Raw genomic sequence first — 26,706 nt, forward strand, 5'->3', positions numbered from 1 at the left:
GCATCAAAAAAGCCCGCTTGATGCGCTTTTAAAGAAGAAGAAAGAACAACTTATGTGGAAGAATGTTTGGAAACGGACCTTGGAACTGATTTTCTGTTTTTTTTTTCTAAGATGATAAATATACATATTTCAGTGATTATACATAATGAAAACTAGTCAAACTCTTCAAAAACGGAATGTAAACGGATAGAAGTTTGGCTGCTCGCAACAAAGGGATATCAGTTATTGGAACAAACCTCCGTGGTCATTTTGTGGTGGCCCAACGTGTCTTCCAGGCCACGAACGGCCACTCCATCCCCGTGAACTTTGATGTGCAAGCAAAGATCGTCCGAACCCACGAGGCTCTCGGTCATCTGATTTTTCAAATTCTTCCTTGTCTTTCCTGTCCGGTAATCCAAGCTTGATTGGCTTGGTCAGCCCGGGCCAAACAACTTTAGCTTTTCCTTGGATAGAAAGGTTAATGCATTCAAACATTTTTCGTGAATGTACTTGAAGCTTACTAGGGCATTAGCAGTGACACGGGACTTGTTGGGATGCAAACATTGAACTTAACATCAGCGCAGGAACGCTTTTTCTGCATTAAGGATATGCTATTGGCAATCATGTCATTGGCAACCGACGTGAGAAAGCAATATAGGATTATTGGTTATACATTACATAGCTTAAATATGGATGCTTCCAAGATCGTTAGAGGACAACAAAAGATGGGCAACAGATGAGCACCTTTTGCACTAGACAATCATAGCAGCTGCTGAACCAAATCAAAAATTTGATGCTTTGATAAAAGTAACTTCGCATTCACATTGGTAAAAGCATAAATAGCATGCTAGAAAGAATTAAACTGTTCATGATTTTTTTCCAAACTTCAATTTCTGTAATCTTTTGGAAGAACATTAATTGAGAAAAATCTTCTTTAATGACGCTACTTGATTTTGAAAATCTGATCTACGAATTGCGATGGATTGCCACCATTTTTAAGCCAACATCTCAATGGAGTTCAACAGCTGATGCTAAGCGACATATTATTGTTGCCTGTAAAGTATCTCCTTTTAGTTCGACATTTCAAAAAGAACATAGGACAGTTGCTTATCTCCATGCAAAAAATGCTTGGACGATACGAACCATTTTAGGCCATAGAACAAAATTTTCACGGGTAGGTGTTCACTCACCGCACCAATGCATCGTGAACTTGTTTTTACAATACCGTATTTATTCGATTATAAGCCGCGGCTTACAATTACTTCTTAGCGCGTTTTGCTGCTATTTATAATCAAGGCAGCTTACAAACAAGGGCGGCATTATTTTATCCAGATCCTGCCAAGCTTTCCAGCAACCTTGAAGCTGAGGGTGAGGATAATGTAGTAGATAAGGAAGAAATACTCATTGACGATGTTGATGATCCGTGATCTGGACGATATTGTTATTGGTTGAACTTCTAATGCCTAATTAATGATATAAGCACACAATCAAGTATATATCAGCTTTTGCTTAAGGCATTTCAAACCAAGTAGTTCTGCTTGGTTTTGTGGGTGGGGTTCTTAATCAAGGGCGGCTTAAAAACAAGGGCGGCTTAAAAACAAGGGCGGTTTAAAAACAAAGAGGGCTTATAATCGAATGAATAGGCAGCAACGCACCACATGGAAATTACAGCTAATGGAGAAAAGATGGGTAGAGAACAAAGATAGTTCAAAAGCTTATTTAAACAGACTTTGAACAGATTTTTCAGAACAGACCTAATTCTACGTATGCTTTCTCGAAATTAATTTAAGTTCTAAATGGCGTGAAATATTCTATTTTATAAATTTCTTTATGGATTTCCAGAAAGCTTAAAGAACTTAAACAAAGTGAATACTTGGGTTTTGAAAATTATTTGCCCTTTGCCTCGTTTTCGTGTCATCCAGCCATATTCTTTGAGGCCTACCGTTTACATTTTTCCTACTTCATCCATTTCGATGAGAAAGTTTGATGAGGTTGAATATTTACCAAAAGAGAGATTTTCTGGATTGGCGGCTATGTCAATTCTTCTCTTTCTTCCTCTACCTACGCCCCGGCCTCCAGTTGCAGCAGCCCAGAGCTTTTCATACTTTCCTGTTACATTAAATAAGAAGGTCATAAATCAAAATACGTTATTGACATTATGTGATCAACTTAGAAAACGGCGATAAAAACTGACTCTGAGAGTGCTCTTCAGTGCTGTAATCATTTAAAAACGAACTTTTCATCTTGCTTTCCATCTAAGCATTTGCAGAAGTCTAGATATTTACATCTCGCTTTTTCAGATTTCTTGATTTCTAATCACTTTACTCATGAGGCAGATTCTTCAGGACTTGTCAACTAGGAATCTATACATTAAATCCAAGATTTTCAATTGCAATGATGCGTGTTCACAAAAGATTCGCTAGACTGAAAGTAGAACCTAGGATACTTTAACTAGGATGGCTATGTTATTGCTTAGCCAAATTGCGGAAAAATCACCAAGCAAAGTTACAAATACAATATTAAATTGAAAAAAAGAACTTTGATAACAGGTTGTCCAAATAATCCGTAACACAATCCTCAACCACAAAATTCTCAACAAACTGATTTTTTTGCTTCTAAATAGGCTTTAGGTACCACAAAATTGGGGATAGCACAGAAAAGAGGAAACATAGCAAACTAAAGTAATTTTCGTCCGATACTTTCGTCTAATACTTTCGTCCGATACTTTCGTCTGATACTTTCGTCCGACACGAAATGTCAGGTAATGATTAGAGGTTAGCAGGAATTTATATCAAGAAGCGGATAGTAAATTACATAAAAGGAAAAAGGCACATGTGATTCGCTCCTTCTTTTGACACATGAGGTTTTAACAATTGGTCAAAAACAAGGAATCAGTGAAACACGCAATTTTTCCCTAGCGTTGCTTTCTAACTGCTTCAGGATAAAAGTCTCAGTTTAATTTCATATTTGTATACTTTTATACGGAGTTTTATAATTGCAGAATTGGAATGAAGTATGTTTTGTTTTCGCCTTTTGAAAATTGATTAAAACAACATTTGAAGAAAATGGAACATGAGCATTTTCCATCACCGAGGCAAAATTAAGCTTTTCATACCTTTCCCGTACTTTCGATTGATTTTCACATTTGGAAACTGTCTAAGCTTGATATTTCTAAAATTGCCTAAAACAAAAAGGAAAATTTTCGGCACAATATCTTTAAAAATAAAACATTTTTCGACATGCCTCATTAATCTGCACCAGCGCACAAATCCTTTTTGCTGGCACAAAAGTTCATGCTCCGAATTTTTGCTGGCTCTTTATTGAATCCATTTTAGTTACGGTTGTTGTTTTAAGATTATGCTCCTGCTAAGATCTTTCCTGGAATTGAAATTGAATGGTTAAACAGAATTTCAAAGGTCATAATTTATACCCAATTTATACCCGCAATTTATACCCAAACAAATTAAACATGCTGGACTATGTTAAGTAATTATGCTGAGCTATGAAAAAATGGGTCGCCATTATCCTGAAGTAGGCAATTCATGTGCCTTCAAAAGTGCTGCTTTGAAAAGTTGCCTGATATCAGCAGGCTATGCTTTTGGATCTTTAAGGACCAAAAGTTATGAAAATTACATGCATCCTAAGTTTTCTTCTTGCTTAGCATAATAAAATACTCGACTCAAGTTTTTATGCTTATTGGTTATACTTTTATCTGAATCATTTGCTCCCAACAGACTTCAACACATTAAAAGTACTCTGAGGACAGAGATTTCAAACCTGGAGAGGGAATAAGTCAACCATTCATTGACACCATTGTGATTCTATTCAAGATGACAGGAAAGTCTGTCACTGTAACTACAGATGCAGAGAGGGTGGGGGGGGGAATTATTGCTGGCAGACCACCCATTTCAGAGCAAACCTAGATAGTGATTAGGCTAGCATTTTTTGGAACATTTGAATACGAATTTGGAAGGAGAGGTTTAAGATGTTCAAACTTGAAGGAAATGGCCTAGACTTTTATCAGGTTATTGAACTACTTTCAAGAGCAAAACCAGTTTCAATTTTCTTGCAAACGTTCACCCCGAAATTCTCTGATTATCAGGCTCCAAAAGTATACCAATGAAGACATCGTCTGGACAAACACACCTTGTATGAATAACAATATTAGAAGACAAATTCAGTAAATTTAAATAACAGTAGATTTGAGTAGCTGGAGAAATGAAATCTTTTATCGCAACATACCATGTACTGCTAACGTATAAAAGTTTTTTTGCAAACCAGAGTTTATTCTTGGAGCTAATATGCATGAAATGTCGAGCTTAAGTACTTGCTTCAAAACGAAGTTCATGACAACAGTCGAAAATGGTATCACTTGCCAAATACCGCTTCACTTGGAGTTTATTTCTATGAATCTGTCATGATCGAATAGCCTCGCAAGGAACCCTTCCGCCATGCTCTGTCTCGTATTCAATAATCTTCAAAAGGTGTTGGCGAAGGAATGAAGCTAACAAGAGCAACTTCAAGGTTTATTAAATTTGGAGTACCCCTTGTGGTATGAAATTTCCATATGTTTTGTTTCTATGTGTGTAAGATAGAAGGCTCTAAATTCGGTACGGGTGCCCGACAAATCGAAGCTGTAACGTCACAGCCAGCACCACAGAAGACAGAAACTCGGATCCGGTCAATTTTTTTATGCTTGCATTTACCAAAAATGGATCATAGAATTGGAATCTGTTAAAATTAGTCTGCGCTCAACATTTCGTGTTGTGTGGACTGCAGAAACTAACGGTCAAATCCAGTGGCGTAGCGTCTATGTATGCTACGCTTGCGGCGCAAACGTCAAAAATTCTAGACAAGGTCTAAAATTCTTGCAATACTTCTAACGGTAATAAATACGTTGTAGTGTTAAAGTCAATGCATAACATATTCCGCAATAAACTGTTTTTTTCTTGTCATGAGCAGTATGCAGTGAACTCCAGCGCCAACATCCCAATTGGCTATTTTTCCAAGTAGACAGATGGCCAAAAATTGTGAAATTCGAAAAATCTAAAAAACTGAAGCCCCTTGACATCACTCTTTTTGCCTGTCGAAAATAAGAGAAACGTGAAATGCTTCAGTGCAGCTTCAGTGCAGCTCGAGAGAAGCTGCTGAGACCAGTGAGAATTTTCTGGACTGGAGCTTGCGGTCAGCCTGAGCGCAAGCATTCCCAAATATTTGATTATTCACAACATTTTTCTGCCTATACGCTGCTTTTTGCGAATATTCTTTGTGTGATACATCATTTCAAATCTAGTTATATTCCATTCTCTACTTTGTGACTGTTTAAAAGAGAAAAAGTTTCATCAAAGTGGGGTCAAAGTCTATTTGTCATGATCCGCATTCCGTAATTGAAGTCAAAAGGCTTGCTAGGATAGTCAGAATTTACGGACCAGGGCATGCGGTAGACCTGAGCGCCAGCCCTTCCAAATAGTTGATGATTTGCAAGGAACAACTTTCTGAAACCATTACACGGGTAAGCACCTTCAATTCTAACAAAGTTGTTCTCTCACAACGTCATCTTTGTTAACTATGAGAGTAGAAAATGAGCAGAAACTTGCTCCTGTTCGCCTAGGCTCTGCACCTCTTGCAGGAATCCACAGCTGCATTATAGCATAAAAAATTATTACGTTAGGTGGCCATTAGGTGATGCCTTTTTTTGAGGAGTATGAATAAGAATGAGATCTTTTGCGAAAGGGTTTTAGCACTTGTATTTTTAAGAAGCTGAAATTACGATTAAATTCATTCAACATGGCCATATATTTTGTGTTACCGCATGCCTTTGTTCTGCGCTCACGCTACGCCACTGGTCAAATCTAAAGAAGTATCTAAATATTCAAAACAAAATAACTTGTGTAAACTATTCAAGATAAAGATTTCAAATCTGAAGTCTGATTTTGAGAAGGGTGTAGATAGCAATATGCAAAATTGATGATATCAACCGGAGACGGATAATTGCTCTCAAACAATTAAATAAGTTGAAGCTTATAGCTATAGCAATTTTAAGAAAATTCTGCCGCCTGCACCAGTTGAAAAATGTTCAGCCTAGAAGATAAAATTGCAACCAAAAATACCAACTCTGTGGCCAACAAGAGACCAACAAAAAAGCCAACAAAGTAAAAAATTATTGCCCTGCAAAAAAAATTTGCCCTCACAAAAGTTGAAAATGTGGGAAACTGGCCCAAAAATACAATAAAGTTGTTCTATTTTAAGGTCACACTGCAAATTCTTCCATAAGGAGTTAAAAATTGCCAACTGATACAGATATAATTCAAAGTGTGACAACAACCATTGAATTTCAGTCCATTAATAATTTTGTACCATTTTATCCCTCACACCTATTTAGTAGAAACTCTTAAAAAGTGTCTAAGAAATGTTGATATTTACTCCCAGACACTTTTTGGAAACTAGTTGAGAGCAGTAAACATTTGTGAATCGTTGACCTGTGGAATAAACTAGTCTATGGAATCAATGTGAAATTTGGAGTGAACTGGGTCAGGAGGGATATCAAGTTCACTTTTCATTCAAGAAAATTATGTATGTAAATACACTACCAGGACAAAAGTATTGCAACACCCAAACGAAAATGGCATCCAAAAAAATGGAAGTTTTGTACACTAATATCTTTACACTGAAATGTTCTCCTTAAAAGAGAAAATAATCAGGCTAAACCAGTAGTCATATTCTTTGAAATTTATCGAGAATTTCGAAATATTCAGAATTACAATATTAACCTAAGAAATCTTACAAGTATAAGAAAAAACATCTGCAGGTAAAATCAAAATATCGAGAGGATAAGGAGTTAGTAGTTGTGATAAACTTCGTGTAACTGGTCTTTTACTTCTAAAGATTTTGAAACTTGTTACAGAAAATGAAAGCAAAATAGTAAGAGATCAGGAAACAACAAATCAAGTCAATATTCCCGACTTCTTTAGCTCCAAAATTTTCCATTTCACCATGGGTAATTTTTTGGGTACAGTTAGGCCCAAATAAATTAGTGAATCATAAACTAGTGACGTGCGAGTTAATGCAGTGAAACATGTCAAAATAATGCAAAACAGTTTCTTTGGTGGAATCAAATCAATGCTAGGAAAATGAGGAAGGCATTTTTTATCATAAAAAGCAATACATCCCCTTACAAGGCCATTTTTACTCAAATTTACCTGAAAATCTGCAAAATCCATGTCCTTCGTCTTCCATCACAAAGACCTAACCTTAAAATAAGCGAATATTTCTTGTTGCCAGTAAAAATGAACTGATTTGAAATCCACAAGGTTCTCTAAGGTCCAAACAAAAACTGACTTAGAGAGTTTATTGAGAATGAAACAGAATCCCAGTGCATTTCATCAACAAATTTTGTGCATCAATTCCAAAGCAATTTTCCGTACTTATTAAAGCCAGAAGCACCTCCACAAAATGTCTGTGTGATTAAGAGTTACTTGAATTGCTGATTTAAATTTTTGAAAAATGAAAATGGAATATTTGAATTAACGCTTCATTGAATTTCCAATTTTATTTGCCTGCCATTGGCTGATTAAACAATAGCTTAAACAGACAACAACAAAAGTTATTGCATGATCCGCCATTAATCGTCTTCGCAGGTGTTGCATTACTTTTGTCCTGGTAGTGTATACAGTCAAATCTCGCCTTACGGACACCCCGATATAACGGACACCCCCCCTATTACGGACACACAAAAAATCCCCGACTGAAATACAAAGAAATGACTGAACGTAATTCTCGCTATAACGGACTCTCGCTATGACGGAAATGCGGACACTACGTGTGGTCCCATTTGAACATTTAAAATATTTAACTCTCGATAGAACGGACATATGCTGAATATAACTGTCAGATTAAGTGTTAATTAAGAATATTGTTAATTAAGTGTCGATCTTAAGCATCCATTGTACAATCTATTTCCGCGGAATTTTAGCCGTGTGTTGATTTTTAGCAACAGATTTGCGTTTTCCAGGTGGTCGTTTCAATGACTCCTCGCTTGATATCCCTTCTGATTCTAAACGCAACGCCTTTTTTGCAGTCTTACTGCTCTTGATCAGGATATCGAGTCTCTCTAAGAAATCTGCTTTCCCATAAAATTTAAACATAACTGGAATCTCGAGTCCCAATCCAGCCCCTCTGTTTACTCGCTTGCCACAAATAACTGCAACCCCACTGTTGTATTCTCGTTTCAAAAAAGAAGAAACAATTTTAGATAATCCAAAGGGGATGTGCCCAACAATTCGCCCATTTTCTTCAATAATTGCCACAGCATTTCTGTCTCTACCATTTTCTGGTTCTCGTTGAAGTACTAATGGTTCTTTAGGAATAAGAAAATTAGCCGATAAATACATGTGTGGAAAGACGCAAATAAGCAACATCATCAAAAACAAGGTATCAGTAAGAGAACAATATGAAAAAGGACTTTCTCAAGGAAAGAAACGAAACCGTACTTCTCAGTATAAAAACAAGAATGATCAACTAATTCCAGTTGATGGTCCAATGATCCAGGAATTTGCATCTCAAGTTGCCGAAAAGCTAGGTTACATTGATTTCAAAGCCTCAAGTGGTTGGTTGACAAGATTCAAAGAACGACACAACCTTTCACAACACAAAGTTTGCGGAGAATCTGCTGATGTTGCAGTGGATACAATGAAGTCTTGGAAAGAGCGGCTTGGCTCAATCATTTCTGGTTATGAAATGCAAGACATTTGGAACTTAGATGAGACTGGCCTCATCTATCGTGCTCTTCCAGACAAATGCCTTTTTGCCAAATCAAAGAAATGTAAAGGTGGTAAGAAATCCAAAGAACATCTGACTGTTGCCCTGATGACCTCTGCAACTGGAGAAAAGAAGAAACCAATAGTTATCGGAAAGTATGCCAATCCAAGGTGCTTGAAAAATGTCCACAGAGAGGACCTTCCTTGTCAATATTACAGCCAAAAAAATGCATGGATGACCTCCGACATTCTGCATAAGATCTTGAGTCAATTTAACAGGGAATGTAAAGCGAAAAAAAGATCAATTTTGTTGTTTCTCGACTCAGCTGGTTGCCATCCGTATGATTTGAAGGGACGCTACTCGAACGTCAAGCTCGTATTTTTCCTGTAAATTGCACATCTGAGTTGCAACCTCTTGATCTCGGCATTATTCAAAACTTGAAAGTTCATTATAGAAAGCTATTGCTACGCTTCATCATCGCAATGACCTCAAGTGAAAGGAACGCCTCAGAGATCAGCAAATCACTCAACGTATTACAGGCAATGAATTGGGTGGGGGAAGCATGGCATAATGTTAAGGTGACAACCAGTAAGTGTTTTAATTCTGGGGGAATTTCCAGCAATACACTGATAGAAGACGAGGAGGCAGATCCCTTCAGTGACCTCGATGACATCGATGAAGATCCCGAAAATCTAATTAAAGAAGTTTCACCCGAAACCACCATCACTCCATATACATACCTGCTATCAGATACTGAGCTGCCTATATGCTACTGCATGGAAAATGAAAAGGAACTGCTAGATTCTTTAGTGATAAATGGGCAAGTGGAGGTGGTTATATCAGATGATAATGATGATGATGATGATGACGATGATAATGATATACATGAAGTCACTCCGACCACCAGCTTGAAGAGCTACCACGATGTTGCAAGGTCGGTGAGAGACATAGAAGTTTTTCTCGTCCAGCGTGGTCTTGCGACGATAGCAAGTGAATTCGCATGCCTCAGTAGTAAAGTTGCAGCACATGCACTGAAAAAGCAATCACACCAGACGACGCTTGAAGAGTACTTTTTACAACAATAAAACTACAAACTACAAAATGATACAAAATTTATAAACTCCAGCACTACAAATCTCTGTTAACAAAATTACACGATTGCTATTGATTAAAAAAACTTAATAATTTTTCAACCAATAAATTAGTGATTTTTTTCTCATCCCGCTATTACGGACTCTCGTTATTGCGGACGCAACATTTTGGTCCTGATGGTGTCCGTAATAACGAGAGTCGACTGTATAGGTAAAATTAGTTTATTGTTATTAGTATTAGTAGATTTTCAAAGTTATCATTGTTAATGTTAATTTTGTTATCTTGTAAAGTTTTCCCACAGCCCCTCAAATAAATCTCTTTTCGTGTTCATTCATTTTATTTCTTAATCATGGTTGCTTGGTCAGTCAAAAGGGACTGTTTCCAGGAAGGCTTATAAGCTGATAACCATAGCAAAACTCAAATACAAAGAAACTTTATTGTTACAATATTTTTGAAATTGAGAAAGTATCAAAATGAAATTTACACTAGCAGAATATCTAAAAATTTCAGCCTGATTGAATATCCAAAACATCGTCAAAAATTAATTTCTCCATGATGTTGATATTTGGATGTTAATATAATGTTCTGATTTGTCTAAAATTTCTCTATCTTTCTAAGGTTTTCATTGTTGCTGGATCTTTTGGACTAGCAGAATTTACAGAGATAAAGGTGAAAAGGAGAGATGAAAAGGCCAGAAAGGTGATCAACTTGTTTTTTAAAAAGATTTAAACATTTTTTGGTGTGACGATAATACTCAGGGCTTTCAGTGGGGGGCACGCGAACACGCAGGCACTCGCCCAGTGTTTCATTTGAGAGCACTAAAACGCACGTCCAGTGATGAATATTTCTCTTGGAGAGAGCAATTTTCGGATGCTGTTAATTTTTCGTGATCCATTGCTGAAATTGGCCAGTCCCCTCGAGAAACTCCTTTTGAAAACAAAAACTCTTTTTTGAGGCTGATATGCTGTTGCCCTTCTAAATAAGGCTTGTTTGCATGACATGTGTTAGCCCACTTAAGTTGGCTGGTCTCCACACAGCATGTGATCGTTTTTGCAAGTGTTAACAGAATAACATCATCTATCCCACACAGATGGACTGGCATCTTATTTGAAATTTGTAAACGAGATTTATTGTTTTTGGTGCCATAATGATGAATATCAATTTTCACAACAATGGCGAATATCAATTTTATTTCTTTTCTTATTGCAAAATTGCCCGGGATTCTCGGTATCATATCATACGCCATGGTATAAGATCGGCAACTAACTCAGTTGTCCACTTGAATGGCTTTTTAACGACATTATCTATGTTTTGTAAGCTTTTGCTACGTTTCATTCTTTCATTTTCATTTTAAACTTATTTATACAGGGTAACAATTCAGTGTAGAAACCTGTTTTACAGTTGGCCCTGTGAAAATTAATAATACAGAGTTATTTTAATTAAATATAAAAATACAATATAATACAAGCTAAAAAAATAAAAAGAACGACATAGAAACAGAAAGAAGGACGGATTTGTCCATCTTAGAGACCGTTGTAAGTTATAAGTCTCGATTTAAAGAAATGGATGGAGGATGCCAATTTTGATTCTAATTCAAGATCTTTCCAAACTTTTGCGCCACGATAAGCGAAGGATTTTTGTCCGTAGGATGTTCTTATTCGGGGTAATAGCAGGTCAGTCTTCGAGTTACGAAGACCGCGATTATGGCAATCTGACAGTTTAGAAAAGCATCCACTAAGGTAATCTGGGGCTAGATTGTTCAGACATTTAAAGGCCATAGTTGAAGTTTCACGGTGAAGAAGTGTCTCGACTGTAGACCATCCTAAAACTTGAATCAAAGGTGCTGCAGATGTATCAAAATCACTGTTTGTTACTATTCTCGCAGTGCTTCCGCTTTGCTCAACCAAATTCCCGAAAAAATCCTTGTTTTTGCTAAAAATTCCTTCCAAAATGTATAAAAACTCTTTCCGATTTCCTTCTGCCCTATTACTCAATTTTTATTGCCCTATTACCTACGTTCGTTCTAGAAATGGCGGGTGTTGACGCCACAGTGGTAGTTACATCTACATTGGTAGTTATCAGTTATGCGGAGGATAATTTATTGAGTACCTTAAATTCTTGCTCCAGGGGGCTTATCAATTTAGACAATTTTTAGATTGGGGCCTATTCGAGGGAGGCTTATACGAGGGTTTGCTTGTAAAAGCAATCTCCAAGTTTCCATACAAATACACTCATTTTTTATAAGAAACAAAGGTCAATGTTTAGTATTCCAGTTTCTTAATATTCTAGAAATTTCAATACTCACTTAATTATGATGTCATAAATTATGTTATGAAATGTTCGTGACCTTTTTTTCATGTCAAGAGATTTGCTTCGGTTTCAGAGGCGGCGGGCAGTGTTATTACCGTTATTACTGTAATAAAACTTTTTCCAAAGTCTTTATCAGTTTGGTGCATTCGTCTGCTAGACACAACCAATGACGTAGAAATAATATGGTATCTGTCCTCTATTCATCTGAAGGGGATGATAATTACCTGCTAATCCTTAACCACAGGAAGCCTATTATGTTTTTCAATGGTATTTCAAAATCGTTCAAAGCTAGTTCGAGACTCCCGGTCTTGTTGGGGATACGACCTGAAACGGCTATTGTCTTTCCTTTTGTTTGTCGCTCAAAGTTTAAATCCAATCAGAGAAAAGTGTATTAATAGAGCATGCGCAGTTGCTTCCATTTTGCCGCGAAATACTGGTTTCATATCTCGCTCTCGCAGCTTCACTCGCTTGGATGAAACTGGAGTTGCACGATGTTTTATTTTTATCGTTCTGTTGATGTTTATAAAGTACCTTTCTTGTAAAGAGCCTAGATGGAGTGGAAATCTAAGCAAAATTAGGCTACAGCTCACAGGAAATTAGTCTTGTGTTTGTAGCTGGATTTATTATGAACCTAAGGAATTATGATGGCGGGGTTCCGGGTGCAGAATTGTTCCGTTATGTTTATCTATCAAGAAGTCTTGTTATAGTGAGGACTGTGAATCGAATAAATAGGACATCGGGTATTATCACTATAAATTTGGGAACTATGTTGGCTATACACAATCTTGAACGGAAAAATATTTTTCGTCTGGGCCTAACAACATAAATGAAATTGCATCATTGAGCAGAGCTTCAATGTCAACCAAAGCTTTAATATTAATATTTTCGGTTATCTAAGCCTCTAAGCTCAATTACGACCAACAAATCCGTAGGAAACTAGATAACGCATGGGCTCCGACGCTGGTTGGAAAGTTCGGGGGGGGCAAGGGAGATTTTAACAATCATAACAAAAAATTTTAAAAATGTTATTGTCTCGCTAATTAGTGGGGGTATGGCACCCCTCATGGCCCCCTTCGTCAGAGGCCCTGTAATACCCCCTGCTTGCATCAGAGTTATCCAGATTTACCCCCACTCCCGTAAGTCTTTGATTGTAAAGAAAGGCAAAGTATTCACACTCTTCATTTCTAGATTTTTCCCTCCCCCTTATTTCTGTCGCTGACGCACAAATTAGCAAGTTTAGTTTATTATCTAAACTCTGAAATAATTTCAAATTTGCATAGTGTTCTTGGTTGTTTAAAATATGCTAATTTAAAACAACTGGCAAGGAAAAAGGCAGGGGCTGAACTGATTCTGTTTACTGAAAAACCCTTACTCATTTGAACATATCATAGACTGATCTAATTAGAGTCATATTTTTGCTGTTATTTGTCACTTCCAAAAATTGAAGTGGTACTGTAACATTGAGATTACCAGAATTTTGAAAATATGTCTTGTTCATCATAAGAAATCCCTTTGCCTGTCTTAAATAATGACCCCTTAGAATAAAAAAGTTTTTGGTGGGGTTGGATCAACCAAATGTTATTTTGTTTATTCAAAATGTCTGAATTACGAATTAAAAACTTTTCTTTAACTTGCATGTCACTGAACAGAACAGTGAAAGATTACTTTAGTTATCAAAATGGGAAACTTAAGGGCACTTTAAGGTATTCACAGCTAAGCAAACATCCCCTTTAAATCATGCCCACACATCTGCAAAAATGAGAAATGGTCAATCAGATAACTCCAGTGAATGCCATTTGTTCTTGATTTATTAGGGAAAGTGAAGGAAAATTCAAGTAATAGAAACATAATTTATTTGTTCTTATGAGGTAACCTATAGCATTTTAAGCACTATTTTTTGACTGCTGAACTTATAAAAATTGCTTACTTAAAGCATGCAGCCTTTCTATATAACAGAGAGAGTGACAGACTTCCTCTTCTATCTTTCTGCATTAGAATGAAGCCTTCTGTCTTTCATACTTTGAACTGGAGTTACAGTGTTGGTGAACAAATTTATATTGGGGGGAGGGGTGCTGCCCGTAGTGTTACTCCCCATTCAGCAAATAGTTCTAAAGGAAATGTAGTAGAGTATTATTGAAAATACACTACTTGCACAAACTGTAGTTATGGTGCAGTCCATGCTGTAGTTATAAAAGGATGTTATGCAGTGATAAATGATCAATGTTTTATCAAATAATTTATAGGTCGGAAAAGAATGCATTGAATCAACAAAATCAAAATATTCACTGCTGTTGGAAATCAAATTAATTAAAATACTTTGATCTATATATCCTGACAGTTGTGGACATGCACCTCATTGTAACTTTCTAAGTTCATTTGTTTTTTTTTTCATTGATACAGCAAAATATGTTTCTGAAATTGTGCCAAATACCTACTTTGTACTTGGTGCAATTGGCAATCAACTGGGGTTTCCTATTTATTACAAATAACAAACATTGGGTTCCTTTAGACTACCTAATGGACATACTTTGCAAAAAACTAGTAACCAAATTGATGTTTCCTTTAAACAAATTGTAAAAACTGACATAAGACCTTTGCTTATTGACATGAGGAGTTTATTTAGAAAAAGACATAAGCAACAATTTTGTGCAACAACTCCAAATAGTCCTGCCCAGTATAAAAAATTTATCAGGTTATTAGCTGTATGTGGGACTCAGGGTCCTTCAAAGCACCAAATTTAAGTTATTTCAATCTGGATACCGTGTTCACAAAGATTCTTGCTCCTATGCAATTTGCAGCAAAGCAGTTGTTTCAAACAAATAAAAATAGATAAAGGAGAAGGGGCATTATCATCAGAATTTGAAGTGCGAGATTTCCAAGAAAACAAACAGATTTCCGGGGGCTTTCAAAAACAAAACAATGGGATTTTCAACCAAAGGTGCATCAGATTTCCACGGAGTGATTTTTCCTCGTGGTAATTTGCGATTCTGGTTGTTACGCGTAGCTGCGATACAGGCCTAATGCAGACGGACAGCATCCTGGCATAGAGAGCAATTGTAAGAGTGTATGGTCAATTGAAACTTTTTCCCCTTGCTCGTCTGTTGAATATTGATGCCTAACTCGCTTAGAATCGCTCCTTGGTTCACTTTGCGTTGAGATAGAAGTTTCACAAACTTTCCCTCCAAAACGCTGGCATTCCCGAACCTTACTGCGCATGTTCCATCAATACATTTTTCAAAAGTCTCGTTTAGACTTATTCCAAGAGCCTCTGTTTCGCTACTGCCTCACTTGACGGACGCTACAGCAGAAACGGCATGCAAACTGTTACACATAGCATTAATTAAGAGTTTCTTTCTATCATTAAACGTAATAAACATAAATCAATCGTATCTTGACCCTGAGTGCCAAAGACTTGGCAGAGCGAAAAGAAAATGGAAACTGAAAAATGATGTGCCTCGTGTTTATCTTATCATTTTTCTAATTTGCTGTTTTCTTTTCCATCATATGTTGGTTTGGTATCCAGGGTATCCTTTGATTACAGCATTTTTGCTTTGTTGAAAGCAGTTATATTGGTCTAACTTAATGTCGCATTACCTCAACAGAAAGTCTGTTGTAGCGTCCGTCAAGTGAGGCAGTAGCGAAACAGAGGCTCATGGAGTATGTCTAAGTCTCGTTTACATTTTAAACTTTGGCCGTTCGTATCCCCAACAAGGTCTCATTATTACTTTCGCGTTTCTAACTAGAAATAGCTCTTGCTAGTACTGGCCGCAAACAATTAGTTCCTTGATAATGATTGTTTTGAAAATTTAGGTCAGGATATTCGAAGAAGACACCATCTTGGGTTTTCACAATTTTATAAAAACAGCTGTTCTAGTTGATGCTAAACTAAACTATTCTTTTTATCAAGAATTTTTGGTGTTCAGTTTGCCTTTGATTTAAGTCCAACGCCTTTTTGAAAATCACGAAGTTTTTCGAGGGTTTGACATTTATTTTTCGATAATCACGACAATCATAACTTTTGCTCGTACGGTCTCTTGTTTTTGGGAGAAAGGTGTGGCATTCGACTGGTTTTGATTCCCAAAACTTCGAATCAAAACTTCCATCCATTGCGGAGAACCGAGCTGTGACGCAGCACCGTTTTCGTGCCAAAAAACCGAAGGCCTTTAACAGAGTCTTGGCAGAGCAACGCTCCGAAGATAATTCCCTTCCGCACAAAGAGATTGATTGACAATGAAATTGATTGACAGTTGTCATGGCAGCAGAAAAGTGACAAAATCTGCTGACAAAGTGCTGACAACATGAACTGAAGCTTCCATATGCTACTTATACGCGGGGCAGACTATAAGCCCTTCACTCGCGCGCTATCGCGCGCGAGTTGCGGGCAATAACGGAAACAGCAAAGTCTTTGTCACGGGACTTACCGATGACGTAAAATTCAATTGTTCTTGGTCCTTGAAATAAACGAGCCTAGCAGCCCCGTTATTACTTCTGGGATTCTAATAACGCGGCCATTTACCGTTTGCCAGTGCTGTTTTATGATTTTGCTTGTAAGTTAGCTGTTTCAAAATGAATCGTGTTGTGAAAGATCAAGTGAATGACCATCGTCTGGGTGTTCAAAGTGTTATTATTTTGTATCTCTAATATTTTGAAACAGGTGGAATTAACTCACTAGCAACGTCTCGAACTGAAAGACCGTGCCAGATATATCTCGTCATGTATTTTTCTATAATAAATTTTTGGCCTGCATCCTTTCAAATTTTATTTGTACATTTGTAAACTGTAGCTATTCAAAATGTTGCAAGTTGCTTATGTAAAGGCATTTGAAATGAATGATGAACTGAACTGAACCTTGAGTGTGTTCAGAGGGCTTTCACGCAGTGGTTTCCGTTATTACAATCGCGATTCTAATAACGGGCCCACATGGTGGCTCAGAGGAAGGGGCCGCCAAATATTTTTCACGACTAATCACCACTCGAAAGCCCTTCAGACAAATGTTACAGCCCTCCAGTTTGTTTAAAAAGACCAACAGGAAATCAGGCTCTTCATAGATTTCTTTTTGATATGCTAGCAAGGAAGTATCTGCATTTATTTTCTAGGAGATACAGCACTAAAATTGCCAATTGACTTAAAACTTTCAGCATTCGCTCAGATTCTTAGTTGCTTACAAAAATGTGTATACCCGACCAATTTATGTCTTTTAGTGACTTTTTGTTTGTTGTTTAGAGTCAATTGAAGATATGCATATTTCCCCAACGTATGGCTGGGCCAAATTGGGGGGGGGGTGTTGCAAAGCCCCTATACCCCTCCAGCTGAGGAGGTTCAAAATTCCTTCATAAAGAAATTGTTAATTTTCCTTTTTCATGCATTTTCCATACGTTTGAAAAAGTAATACCAAAAAAAATTTACTCCCAGCCGCCCCCTGGTTCTGATGTTGTATTTAGATGTGAGAAGTATATTTTATCCCTTGTGTTTTAATTTCTAGGCCATCAGGGCAATCATGTTCTTGGATTTTACAAAATTTCGTTGTTCTCAGTTTTATCACGATTAAATAGTTTTTTAATTTTTTTGCTTCGAGTACTGAAGTTTCTTAATTTTTCTGACTGGCCAGTACTCGTTTCTTATAGCCAGTGTCTTGTAAAAAAATGAGCGTAGCTCGTTTTGTACTTTTTCATTATGTTCAAGCTCATTAAATTTACAGTTTCACTAAATAACTCTTTCTAAAATATCACATCAAAGTCTAAATCAAAGCACAAAAAAGTTTTTAGTCGAAAATGTTGAAATTTTTATTATCTTCGGCGGTTTCTTCGTAAATTATCTTTAATGGTGCACCTGTCAATTAAGCTCTATGGGAGACTGATAACTAATAGCGTGTTAGATAACGCGAATTATCATGGATTTTTATACAGTGTCTGCCTTTAGTATTGTTGTATTCTTTTATGTAAATTGCCCTAGTTCGGTAGCCATTATAACGTGGAAATTCATTTTGGCGCCCCTGATATTTGACCTTGCCCCCCCCCCCTGCCAGCACGCTTCTGCAATACACTTGATCTGTGTTTAGCTTTTTGCGCATTCTTGATGTTTTTATTCTTTATTCTTGCACAAACCCTTCTATGTTAGCAGCATTAAAAGATGAGTATATATTTTACAAAAAAACTGAGTCTATAAACAATTTTTTTCTGCTCATTTTGCTTCATTTTAGCATTTACCAAAAGATTACTCTTTATAACTTTGCAGTCGCTATTGCATCTTTTTCCTAAGTATTTTTGCCCTCTGTGCCTCTACCTGTTGATATTGCATAATGTGGGCGGCCTCGTTGTGGAATGCCACTTATATTTCCATTGAATTCGCAGCTGTCGGCCGATGAAGCCTCTAAGTTTGAAAAAAATCGAAGGAAGACACCATTGAGCATTGAACACGTGTATCAGGTACATGAATTTTGCTAAAATTTTACTTAATCTATGCGTAAAATAATGATAATAAACCTTGGTTTATGATCTCTCCACTAATTATGTACCTGTTTGAGTTACTGAGGTATTCTTTCAATAAGACTAAAGCTTAAAGGGCCTTTCCTTTTTTAAAAAGACTGTGCCAAACGTTTTAATTAACTAAATTTTGTGTGCCAAACCTTTATACCATTTTAAGAATATCAATGTTGATTTGATTATTTTGAGACTGTTTTAAAATCAGTTTTGTTGCCTAATCGACAGAAAGTTCAAGAGGACCTGGACATCGATGTTTGGGAGAACAAGAGAGGACCACGGCCTTGGGAAGAAAGTAAAAGTAAAGAGAGCTAGACAATTTGAATTCAGCTATTGATTTTAATTATATTATGACAGCTAGTCTTCTAATTCAGTTTACTCGTATTTTCTAGAAGTGATACAAACAAAATAAGGTTCGTGTTTCTAAGATTCTAGAATATAATTTCTAGTTAGAAATCTAAGATTCTAAAATATAATTTCTTCTTGGTATATGCACTTGGTCCCAGATGTAGATCTCTCAGTTAAATATGAACTTTAAGGAAATACATGAACGCCACAACTTCCTTGTGTGCTGGTTATATCTCATTAATGTTTGGACATCTTTGCCAGGACATTGATTTCAGCATTAGTAGCCATGTCTGGTGACTAAATCTAGAAGAATCACCGGAAAATTTAAACGTTTCAGAACTTAGTATTTGCATCTTTGTAGGGCGAATAGGACAATTTCCTAAATATTTACGCTGCATTTCGGTAGAGTGTAATATAGTGTAAATTTTGATTCGATATCTGTTAGAATTATTCAACAATGTGTATACTTTCATATTTGCTTTGTCGTTGTAGCATCTTTTGAGATGTAAAGTAAACTAACATGTGAATATTAAACAATAAAGATACAGGACAAAATGTTCTCTAATTAGAGAAAGACAGATTCGCAGGCAATCTTTACTTTATAGTCATTTCTAAATTTTTTTCTCGATCCAAATCACCTAAGCACAAGTTTTTTGTGCGTAGTGAATTAGTTATAATCTTAAAATGACAGCAAGGATGACATATTAAAAGACATATTGTACTTCAAGAACCAAAAGTGCCGTGAGTAACATTTCCTATGGTACATTATGCTACCAAAGATACAAAGGTGTCTGTCATAAACTAGAGTTTACGAAAAGAAAGAACGGCACAAACCTTGATAGCTTTCTAGTGCATCCTTAGGCTCAGAGCTTCCTTTGTTCTTATTTGCTTTTTTCTGTGATACAGACAAATAAAATTAAAACTTTATAAACACAATATATACAGTATGAATACGCGGAATCAATAAAAATTTTCAAAATGGCTTTAGAATATACTGCTTAGGGCTAGGCAGACAGCATTGCATTTTGCAACTTTCTCAATCCAGCACAACGTCAGTCTCTGCTACCGGATGTCCAAACAAGGTTTCCCGCGATTAATTCTTTTATACTACGAAATTTCAACATGACATGAAAAAAGAAAACATAACCCCACTATGCTCGAGTAATTTTCCTCGTTAAAAAGTCAAGATCCCGTTCGTCCCACCCTTTGGAAAGTTTCTGAAAGGAACAGTGTAAACATCTATCCCAGACGATTTTTTAAGGCGGTTTTTTATAAATTCAGAACGAGGTGGTAGGTAATTTAGAAATACTGCATCTATTTTGGAAATGTTGCGCTTCACACGTTGTCTTGTCAATTGTCACTTATATTAATGGAAGTGAAGTGAAGACATTTTAGTATTTTATTAATGTTTGTAGTAGAGGACTGTGCAAAAAGAATTGTGCATAATGTTTAAGGAAAGTTATTGTTTTTAGAGAATGTTAGAAAAGGGATATCGCAGGATGTTACTGGGCAGGATTAGGATAAATTACAAATATATCAAGAATTGTCGACTCTTTGGTACCGGGAATAAAGAATCGTTCAAAGTGAACACTGGGATTAAGGATTTGCTATCTCTTTTTTTCAATCAAGAGACATTTAAAGAAATGGAAACTTTGGCTCTTCAATAGTTGACTTCCGCTCGACAAAGAAAGGGATCATGCCGTGAATGAATAGTGAGGACGTATTACCCCACAACAACACATTGCGCTCCGTCTTTTATAGTGGAAACAATTGCAGCAGCAATAAATAAGAGAGATTTCCTTGTCAAGTCAATCTACCTTCAGCTTTGGAACTGGTACACCCAACAAATTGCATATAGCATTCCGTCGTTCACGTAGCTCCTCGACATTATCGTCCCTAGAGAAAATTTATCGTGATTCAGCGTAAGTTAAAAAGAGAAAATTGTACCAAAAATATGCAGGAAAATAAAAATCAAATATAAATGGAAATTCAGGGCTTCTGCTCTTCGACGAGCTATATTTTTATCATCATGTTTTGGAGACTCAGATTGCTGACTTTAAATCAACCGTAGTAAGGATAATGAAAGACGAAGTAACCATGGGACCATTTGTAAACTTAACAAAGCAATTGTAAACTTCAAGCTTTGTTTCGTATGTTTCTTTCAAAAAACAAATGCAAATACCACCTGATTGCAATGAAAACAGACTACTGGGAAGGATTCTAATATCTTAACATTGCGTGATTCTCTTTCAAGGACAAAGATCTTTTGGGTTAAATAAGAACCAGATACAGAAGCCAGAGTAAAAATGCGGAAAAACTTTAGAATTTAAAAGATGGGGTCGTTGAACCTAAATTATCGTTATACCTTAGCATTCAAAACTGCCAACCTACACGCTATATAATTGCCAACCTGTACGCCTTTTTTCTCTGCATTGCAAGGTAAGAACGTAGGGTTTTGCACTGGCTCGCCGGCAAATGAAATGCAATGTTAAAATATCGTAAAAATCTCCTTAGGTTATCTCCGTAGGCTTGTAACTTGAACAGAAACCACCGTGAATGAAGATTGTTCCGCCACTGATAGCTTTATCAAAAAGGTCGTATGAGAAATCAATCAGGCAGGGGAGAAATAAATTCATACCACTCTGTATCACTTAATTTAGTCAGAACTTCTTCCAAGTTTTCTTCATCAACAACCTCTTCGAATGTAATCAGCGTTGTATAAAGAGTCTCAGCTGTTTCCTTCCTAACCTGAAAGACGAAGAAAAAGATAGATTGCTTGTAAAGTTGGTTTTAATTTCATTCCAAGTTTCAAGAAATTGAAAAGAGAGTGTCATTGCTACTAAATCATTACCAGCGGATACTTTTGGCAGAGGAACAGCATGAGCTGCGACAATGAGCGGCTTCGTCCTTCACCGGAAAATTGAAGAAGCCCACAAAACCTAAAATATTGAGAGACGTTAAAGAGTCTGACACACTCACCCGATTTTATACTAGGCTAAGAAATCATTTTCTAAGCTGAGGAAATAAATCTTTCTGTGAACGAACCGATGGAAGATATTACTCTCAGATTAATACTGATTGGGTATCGCTAATAAATAAAATAAAATGATTGAGAAAAATAGTGGATGCAATCGTGGATCTCTCAAAGGGGGTGGATGATGTACGAAAGTTTACATATTTTACTAAAAATCTTTCACTTCTGAAAATTATCAAATAATAAACTATAAGGGAGACGTGAATCTTAAATAGACCATTGCACGTGGCTGCGTGACATGGAGCAATATCAAACCTCAGGGCTAAGTTTAACTTAAGCATGATAATGCAATTAATATGAAATGCTTTTAAGGTCAACATTCCTGAAAGTACGAGTAACAGATTACCCACACTTTTATACTGCTCATCAGTTTCTTCGTATCCCCAGATCCAGCAACTTCGCATTTCAAAAGTGTTGCCAGCTTTTCTGAAAATTCGCTCCTGCAATGAACCATTTCTTTCAAATTTCTTGTAGATCCAAGGGATCAATAGCCTGGCAATCAATTTCATTACTGGAGTTGAACAAAATCACTCAAAAATTCCAAGGTAAACATTTTTGAACAAGTTAAGACTATAGTAGGAATAATCACAAAGAGTTAATGCGTAAAAATACAGAAGATATCGATGTGCAATGATTAAGCAGGGGAAAATTCAGATCAAAGACGTACGCTGATTCCTCTGTGAACATATCAAAACATCCGTTTGAAATTAAAAGATCAACCATTCTCAACATTGGAAGTACGACCCTGCAAGATACAAGTTTTGCAATTAATCAAAACTTATACTGAATTTGAGCAAACATCTATCAACGGCTATTACGTACCTTCCATCTAAGAAACTAACACCGTGAAATTGACAGCAATTGCGTGTCATACAATTGCTGCATCGCAAATTTGGAAGTTCATTTAAATAATTTGTAGTGTCCAACCCTTGAAAAAATTAGCATGGCCACAAGCGTGGAATTAAGTGAAACTGAGTCTTGGTCAGGGCACCAAACACCAGAAAATGATATCCTTGACATCCGCAGGAGTCACCCAAATCTTATGCCTAACGACAATTGTGGTGGCAATAAAAAAGTGAAATGATTTGAATTGCGCAATCAGATACCTGTCATTCTTTTTATTTTCTTCTAGAATGGTTAATATTTCGCTGGTAAATTCGTTCATCTTTTTGTTGCTGAAATGAAAACAGCCACAATTTGAAACTGTGAGACATAGGTGCATAGATGTTTAAGGATAGATGCTTCAGGAATGATTTATTCGCTTTCATTGGAATATGTAAGGTCTTGTTAAATAAGGTAAGGAATATGATAAATTCCTTTATGCTAGCCTGTGCAGCAACAGAGCATTTTGCAAAATCACTGTATTCGATTCGATCAACTTGAAAATTACCTCGACAATATCAGTAGCTTGAAAATAGTCTGTCGATTTAAGATGAAAATTGAAAGTAAGTACTTTATCGGAATTTTCTCTACTTTTTATAGCAAGCATTACCTCGATTGGATGGAACCTATGTACTGAAGCAACGATTCAGATGAATGACGAACCTGTCCAGAGAAATCGAAAATTCACAATTGTATCCCAGTGACTTTAACAAACGAGCGAAGAATGTACTTCTTCAGGGTCACAATGTACCCAGAAACTTTGGACCTAACTAAAAACATGACCCTAAAAATAATCAGAGCTTCAGTCAATGTGTTCATCGATTTATTGACACAAGTCTTTTTCCCAAGAAAAGAAAACATTTGGTTACCATGGAAAACAAATTCAGGGAGGGAGCGTTTGACTGTTACACGCTTAAGATGGCAAGAAGGCATGTGCACCCTGCCAAAGCGAATGGGCCACAATATGCCCTCGGAGATACAGAACAACAAATAAAGGTAAAATGAATTACGAACGACAAGCTACAATAAATTAAGCACATCAACTTACCAAAGATTCAGTTAATCCACCAACGCTGACAGTTATACCAAGAAGGACGGAATGACGATAAGCAGGAAGAGGAAGAAGTTTGATTATATTTGAAAATGCAACAGATGGAACTGTCCAGTTGAGCTTCTCAATGTCTGACCTAGATTCAAATTGATATGCCCTTTGAGAGTAGGCCGGTTTTACTAGAAACTATTTTTATTCTTATCATAAACGAACGCTTTTCCAATCAGCAGATATGAAAAACTGTTTAAGAACACATTTAAGTTTACAGAAAATATTATTAAGAATTTATTTATCAAGATTTCATTAAAGATTTCAATAATTTATATCTAAGATTTGGTATATTAAAATGTAGATGTTTGACTTACTCTGGAAAAACTTCTCTTAGTTCCTGGTGGTGCGGTATGTCTGGTAAAGGTGGCCTGTAACAAAATTGATACACTTCTGTTCAAAAATGTGAAATAGGATACATCAAGATATTATGCTGAAACGGTAATCCGCAGTTGTTTGGGAAATTTATTCGACATTTGTTTATTTTTGGTAATTTAAAGGTTAAAGGCATTTGACACAGGTAAAAGTGGCTGACAGCCACTCGACCACGAGCGGTTGACCAATCAAATTGCGCACAGAGTGAAACACGTGAACAGTTTCCGCCATTCTGCAAATCGGTGAAATCCTAGAGCAGCGCGCAGTGGTTTCACGTGAGCAGTTTCCAATTCCTTTCTTGTGCGCGTGCTCTGATCAATTTGTTATTTTTGGATTCGCTGTACTTATGGATGTCAAATGCCTTTAATTTGTTCAATCATACTTAGTAAAACTGTGTCTAGAAATAATAACAAAAGCCAAGTGCATTAATTTTCAAGTTGCAGGGCTTACATCAGTCAACAAAAATATCAACATCTGATAAAAAAATAGATAAAAAAAATTAACTAGTATGGTTCGATAATAATCAAAACAATTTCAACCAAGATGGCGCCTGGAGATACTGCAGTTTACGTAAAACTCACTTCATGTGGACCATGCGTAACAAGGTCTCCCCAGCGTGACCTCTTGTTCTGTCTATCTTCTCTGCCGACTGCTGCACCAAACAGCAGAAAACTCTAGTGCCTCTGTTGAAAGTTATTCAATTTGTTAATGATCCCGTCCAATACCAACCATAGTGGCTTGTTCGCCTACTTTGCTATACCCTTCCTTGCTAAAAAAGGGCATTGGCATCTCTCTATATAAATATATCATTTTCTTCATTCACTTTCCCTTGATTGTGATGGGAATGGTCTTAAAAGGAAGGACCTTGAGATCTGCAACCGTCTACACAGAAGCCTGTGCTAAATGAGAAATAAGTGTATTTAAGGGGATTTATAATCAACTGGGATGGGACGAACTTTCCCTGCAGTATGAGCTTGTGAGACCGTTGTATAGCTGTTGGAATACTCTGTTATAAAAATTTATACCAAATGCACATAACAGGTGTTATTTGCTGAAAATCCTTACCTTAATTCAAGCCATCAAAACTCAAATTTTAAATAAATGCCAAATGATAAAAATATCAATACTGTTTTCTTATAGATGATCTTTCAGGATAAATCTGCAAGGTACGGTTTCAAACAAGCGTTAACTTGAACTTCGAAGTTCTGATATGAACACTGATCAAAACATGCATACGATGCACACGAGGTATAACCTCCATCCAAGTTGAAAAGTTGAATATGCTAAAATTCATGACGTTATGGATAGAACTGAAAGTAAATATTGGCAAATCACATACAAGTTTTGGGGACATATCGACACATCTTTTGCCACCATCAACTTGCATAACTTCTCGAGCCCAGTCATGGCTTCTTCACGAACCCTGTAAAACAAACCACTATTTACTCAACTATAACACAATCGTAGTTATAAGTATATGTTCAATTATTGAAAGATCGTCCGAAGAATGGAAACAATATCAAGTCTTTTCCAAACAAAACCTACACGAGAAATGTCGAGTGGCTTGGGTACTTGGTGTTTTGATCTATCAATGGTAAGACAAACAATTTTCAACTGGACATACCAAGCCCCAACATCACCTCTGCTGTCGACCGAATAATCTTGCATCGATGTGAAAAAGCTTTCAAGTATTTTCTGAAGTTCTGCCTCGTTTATGCCATTGTTTTCTTCTCCAGTTGTTGCAAGGCCAAGTTCTTCGCAGATTCTAAGAATTTTTAGAAGACATGTCACTGTAAATCTGAAAGTTTACGCCCGCTAGGTCAATGACATATAGGTATAAAATAAACAAGAGGATGAAATTGGTAAAATATAACCTTGTTAATGCCTTCACTGCATTCCTTCTTGGCTCTGCGTATATTCCGGCAGTTTTCTCTTGAATAACAAGGGACTGAAGCAACCCATCGATGATCTTAAATGAACACAACGAAAAATTAGAAGCAGTAAACGACATTAGGCATATGCCGTAGATCTATTTCCAGGATATTCCTCTCTCTTCCCAGCTTAAATTGAGTATAAGTCATAAATTAGGGAATTCTTGAAATTTGTCACAATTTTCTTAAGTATAGTTAGGCCATTTTGTTAGATACCCCTTAGCCCATTCATTGTTAGGATTTTCTCTATGTTCCTTTTTGCATACCATTAGCTGTGGCATACCTCTCGTTCGTACGTCATTTGTTTCGCGTCATAGCATTGTCTCATGTTGGCGACGCCCTCTTCCATTGTTTATGTTGCAGGTGCGGGATTTTCCCAGCATTGTTTAGGCCTAGTCATAGGTTACCATTTGCGTAGTT

The 26,706-nt window shown here is 36.6% G+C and overlaps 3 protein-coding genes across 3 annotated transcripts in view; 1 reads left to right on the top strand and 2 right to left on the bottom strand.

Moving 5' to 3' along the window:
* The window catches only part of LOC135681304 (small ribosomal subunit protein uS5m), a 29,812-nt gene extending 25,401 nt beyond the window's left edge, over positions 1-4,411 (bottom strand). Inside the window, exons 1-4 of the mRNA XM_065195694.2 lie at positions 4,222-4,411; positions 3,095-3,160; positions 1,984-2,088; positions 237-443 (exon numbers count right to left, since the gene is read on the bottom strand). Coding sequence (XP_065051766.1) covers positions 237-443; positions 1,984-2,088; positions 3,095-3,160; positions 4,222-4,327 — 484 coding nt within the window. The 5' untranslated portion in view covers positions 4,328-4,411. The remainder of the gene's footprint in view (positions 1-236; positions 444-1,983; positions 2,089-3,094; positions 3,161-4,221) is intronic.
* A 13-nt stretch (positions 4,412-4,424) lies between these two features.
* Positions 4,425-19,562, top strand: LOC135681308 (cytochrome c oxidase assembly protein COX16 homolog, mitochondrial). The gene is made up of 4 exons (XM_065195705.2): positions 4,425-4,531; positions 10,447-10,527; positions 18,489-18,563; positions 18,846-19,562. The coding sequence occupies exons 1-4, from the start codon at positions 4,478-4,480 to the stop codon at positions 18,930-18,932; spliced, it is 297 nt and encodes a 98-aa protein (XP_065051777.1). The 5' UTR covers positions 4,425-4,477; the 3' UTR covers positions 18,933-19,562.
* LOC135681693 (tubulin-specific chaperone D) overlaps positions 18,937-26,706 on the bottom strand; it is a 30,183-nt gene continuing 22,413 nt past the window's right edge. The window contains exons 35-49 of the mRNA XM_089111696.1: positions 26,230-26,324; positions 25,980-26,120; positions 25,695-25,778; positions 24,937-25,038; positions 24,298-24,351; positions 23,930-24,068; positions 23,492-23,544; positions 23,106-23,174; positions 22,667-22,744; positions 22,350-22,439; positions 21,817-21,904; positions 21,604-21,713; positions 20,783-20,861; positions 19,800-19,860; positions 18,937-19,268 (exon numbers count right to left, since the gene is read on the bottom strand). Coding sequence (XP_088967822.1) covers positions 19,243-19,268; positions 19,800-19,860; positions 20,783-20,861; positions 21,604-21,713; positions 21,817-21,904; positions 22,350-22,439; positions 22,667-22,744; positions 23,106-23,174; positions 23,492-23,544; positions 23,930-24,068; positions 24,298-24,351; positions 24,937-25,038; positions 25,695-25,778; positions 25,980-26,120; positions 26,230-26,324 — 1,269 coding nt within the window. The 3' untranslated portion in view covers positions 18,937-19,242. The remainder of the gene's footprint in view (positions 19,269-19,799; positions 19,861-20,782; positions 20,862-21,603; positions 21,714-21,816; positions 21,905-22,349; positions 22,440-22,666; positions 22,745-23,105; positions 23,175-23,491; positions 23,545-23,929; positions 24,069-24,297; positions 24,352-24,936; positions 25,039-25,694; positions 25,779-25,979; positions 26,121-26,229; positions 26,325-26,706) is intronic.

Source organism: Rhopilema esculentum, chromosome 12 (assembly GCF_057945365.1).
Source record: "Rhopilema esculentum isolate cy_ngs chromosome 12, ASM5794536v1, whole genome shotgun sequence".
NCBI classification, from domain to species: Eukaryota; Metazoa; Cnidaria; class Scyphozoa; order Rhizostomeae; family Rhizostomatidae; genus Rhopilema; species Rhopilema esculentum.

What these genes read in the sequence shown, in the direction of transcription:
- LOC135681308 (XM_065195705.2), top strand. Translation starts at nt 4,478, where the DNA reads ATGAAGCTAACAAGAGCAACTTCAAGGTTTATTAAATTTGGAGTACCC. An exon ending in AATTTGGAGTACCCCTTGTG is followed by an intron (nt 4,532 to 10,446) that starts GTATGAAATTTC and finishes TATCTTTCTAAG; the next exon opens with GTTTTCATTGTTGCTGGATC. An exon ending in GCATTGAACACGTGTATCAG is followed by an intron (nt 18,564 to 18,845) that starts GTACATGAATTT and finishes CCTAATCGACAG; the next exon opens with AAAGTTCAAGAGGACCTGGA.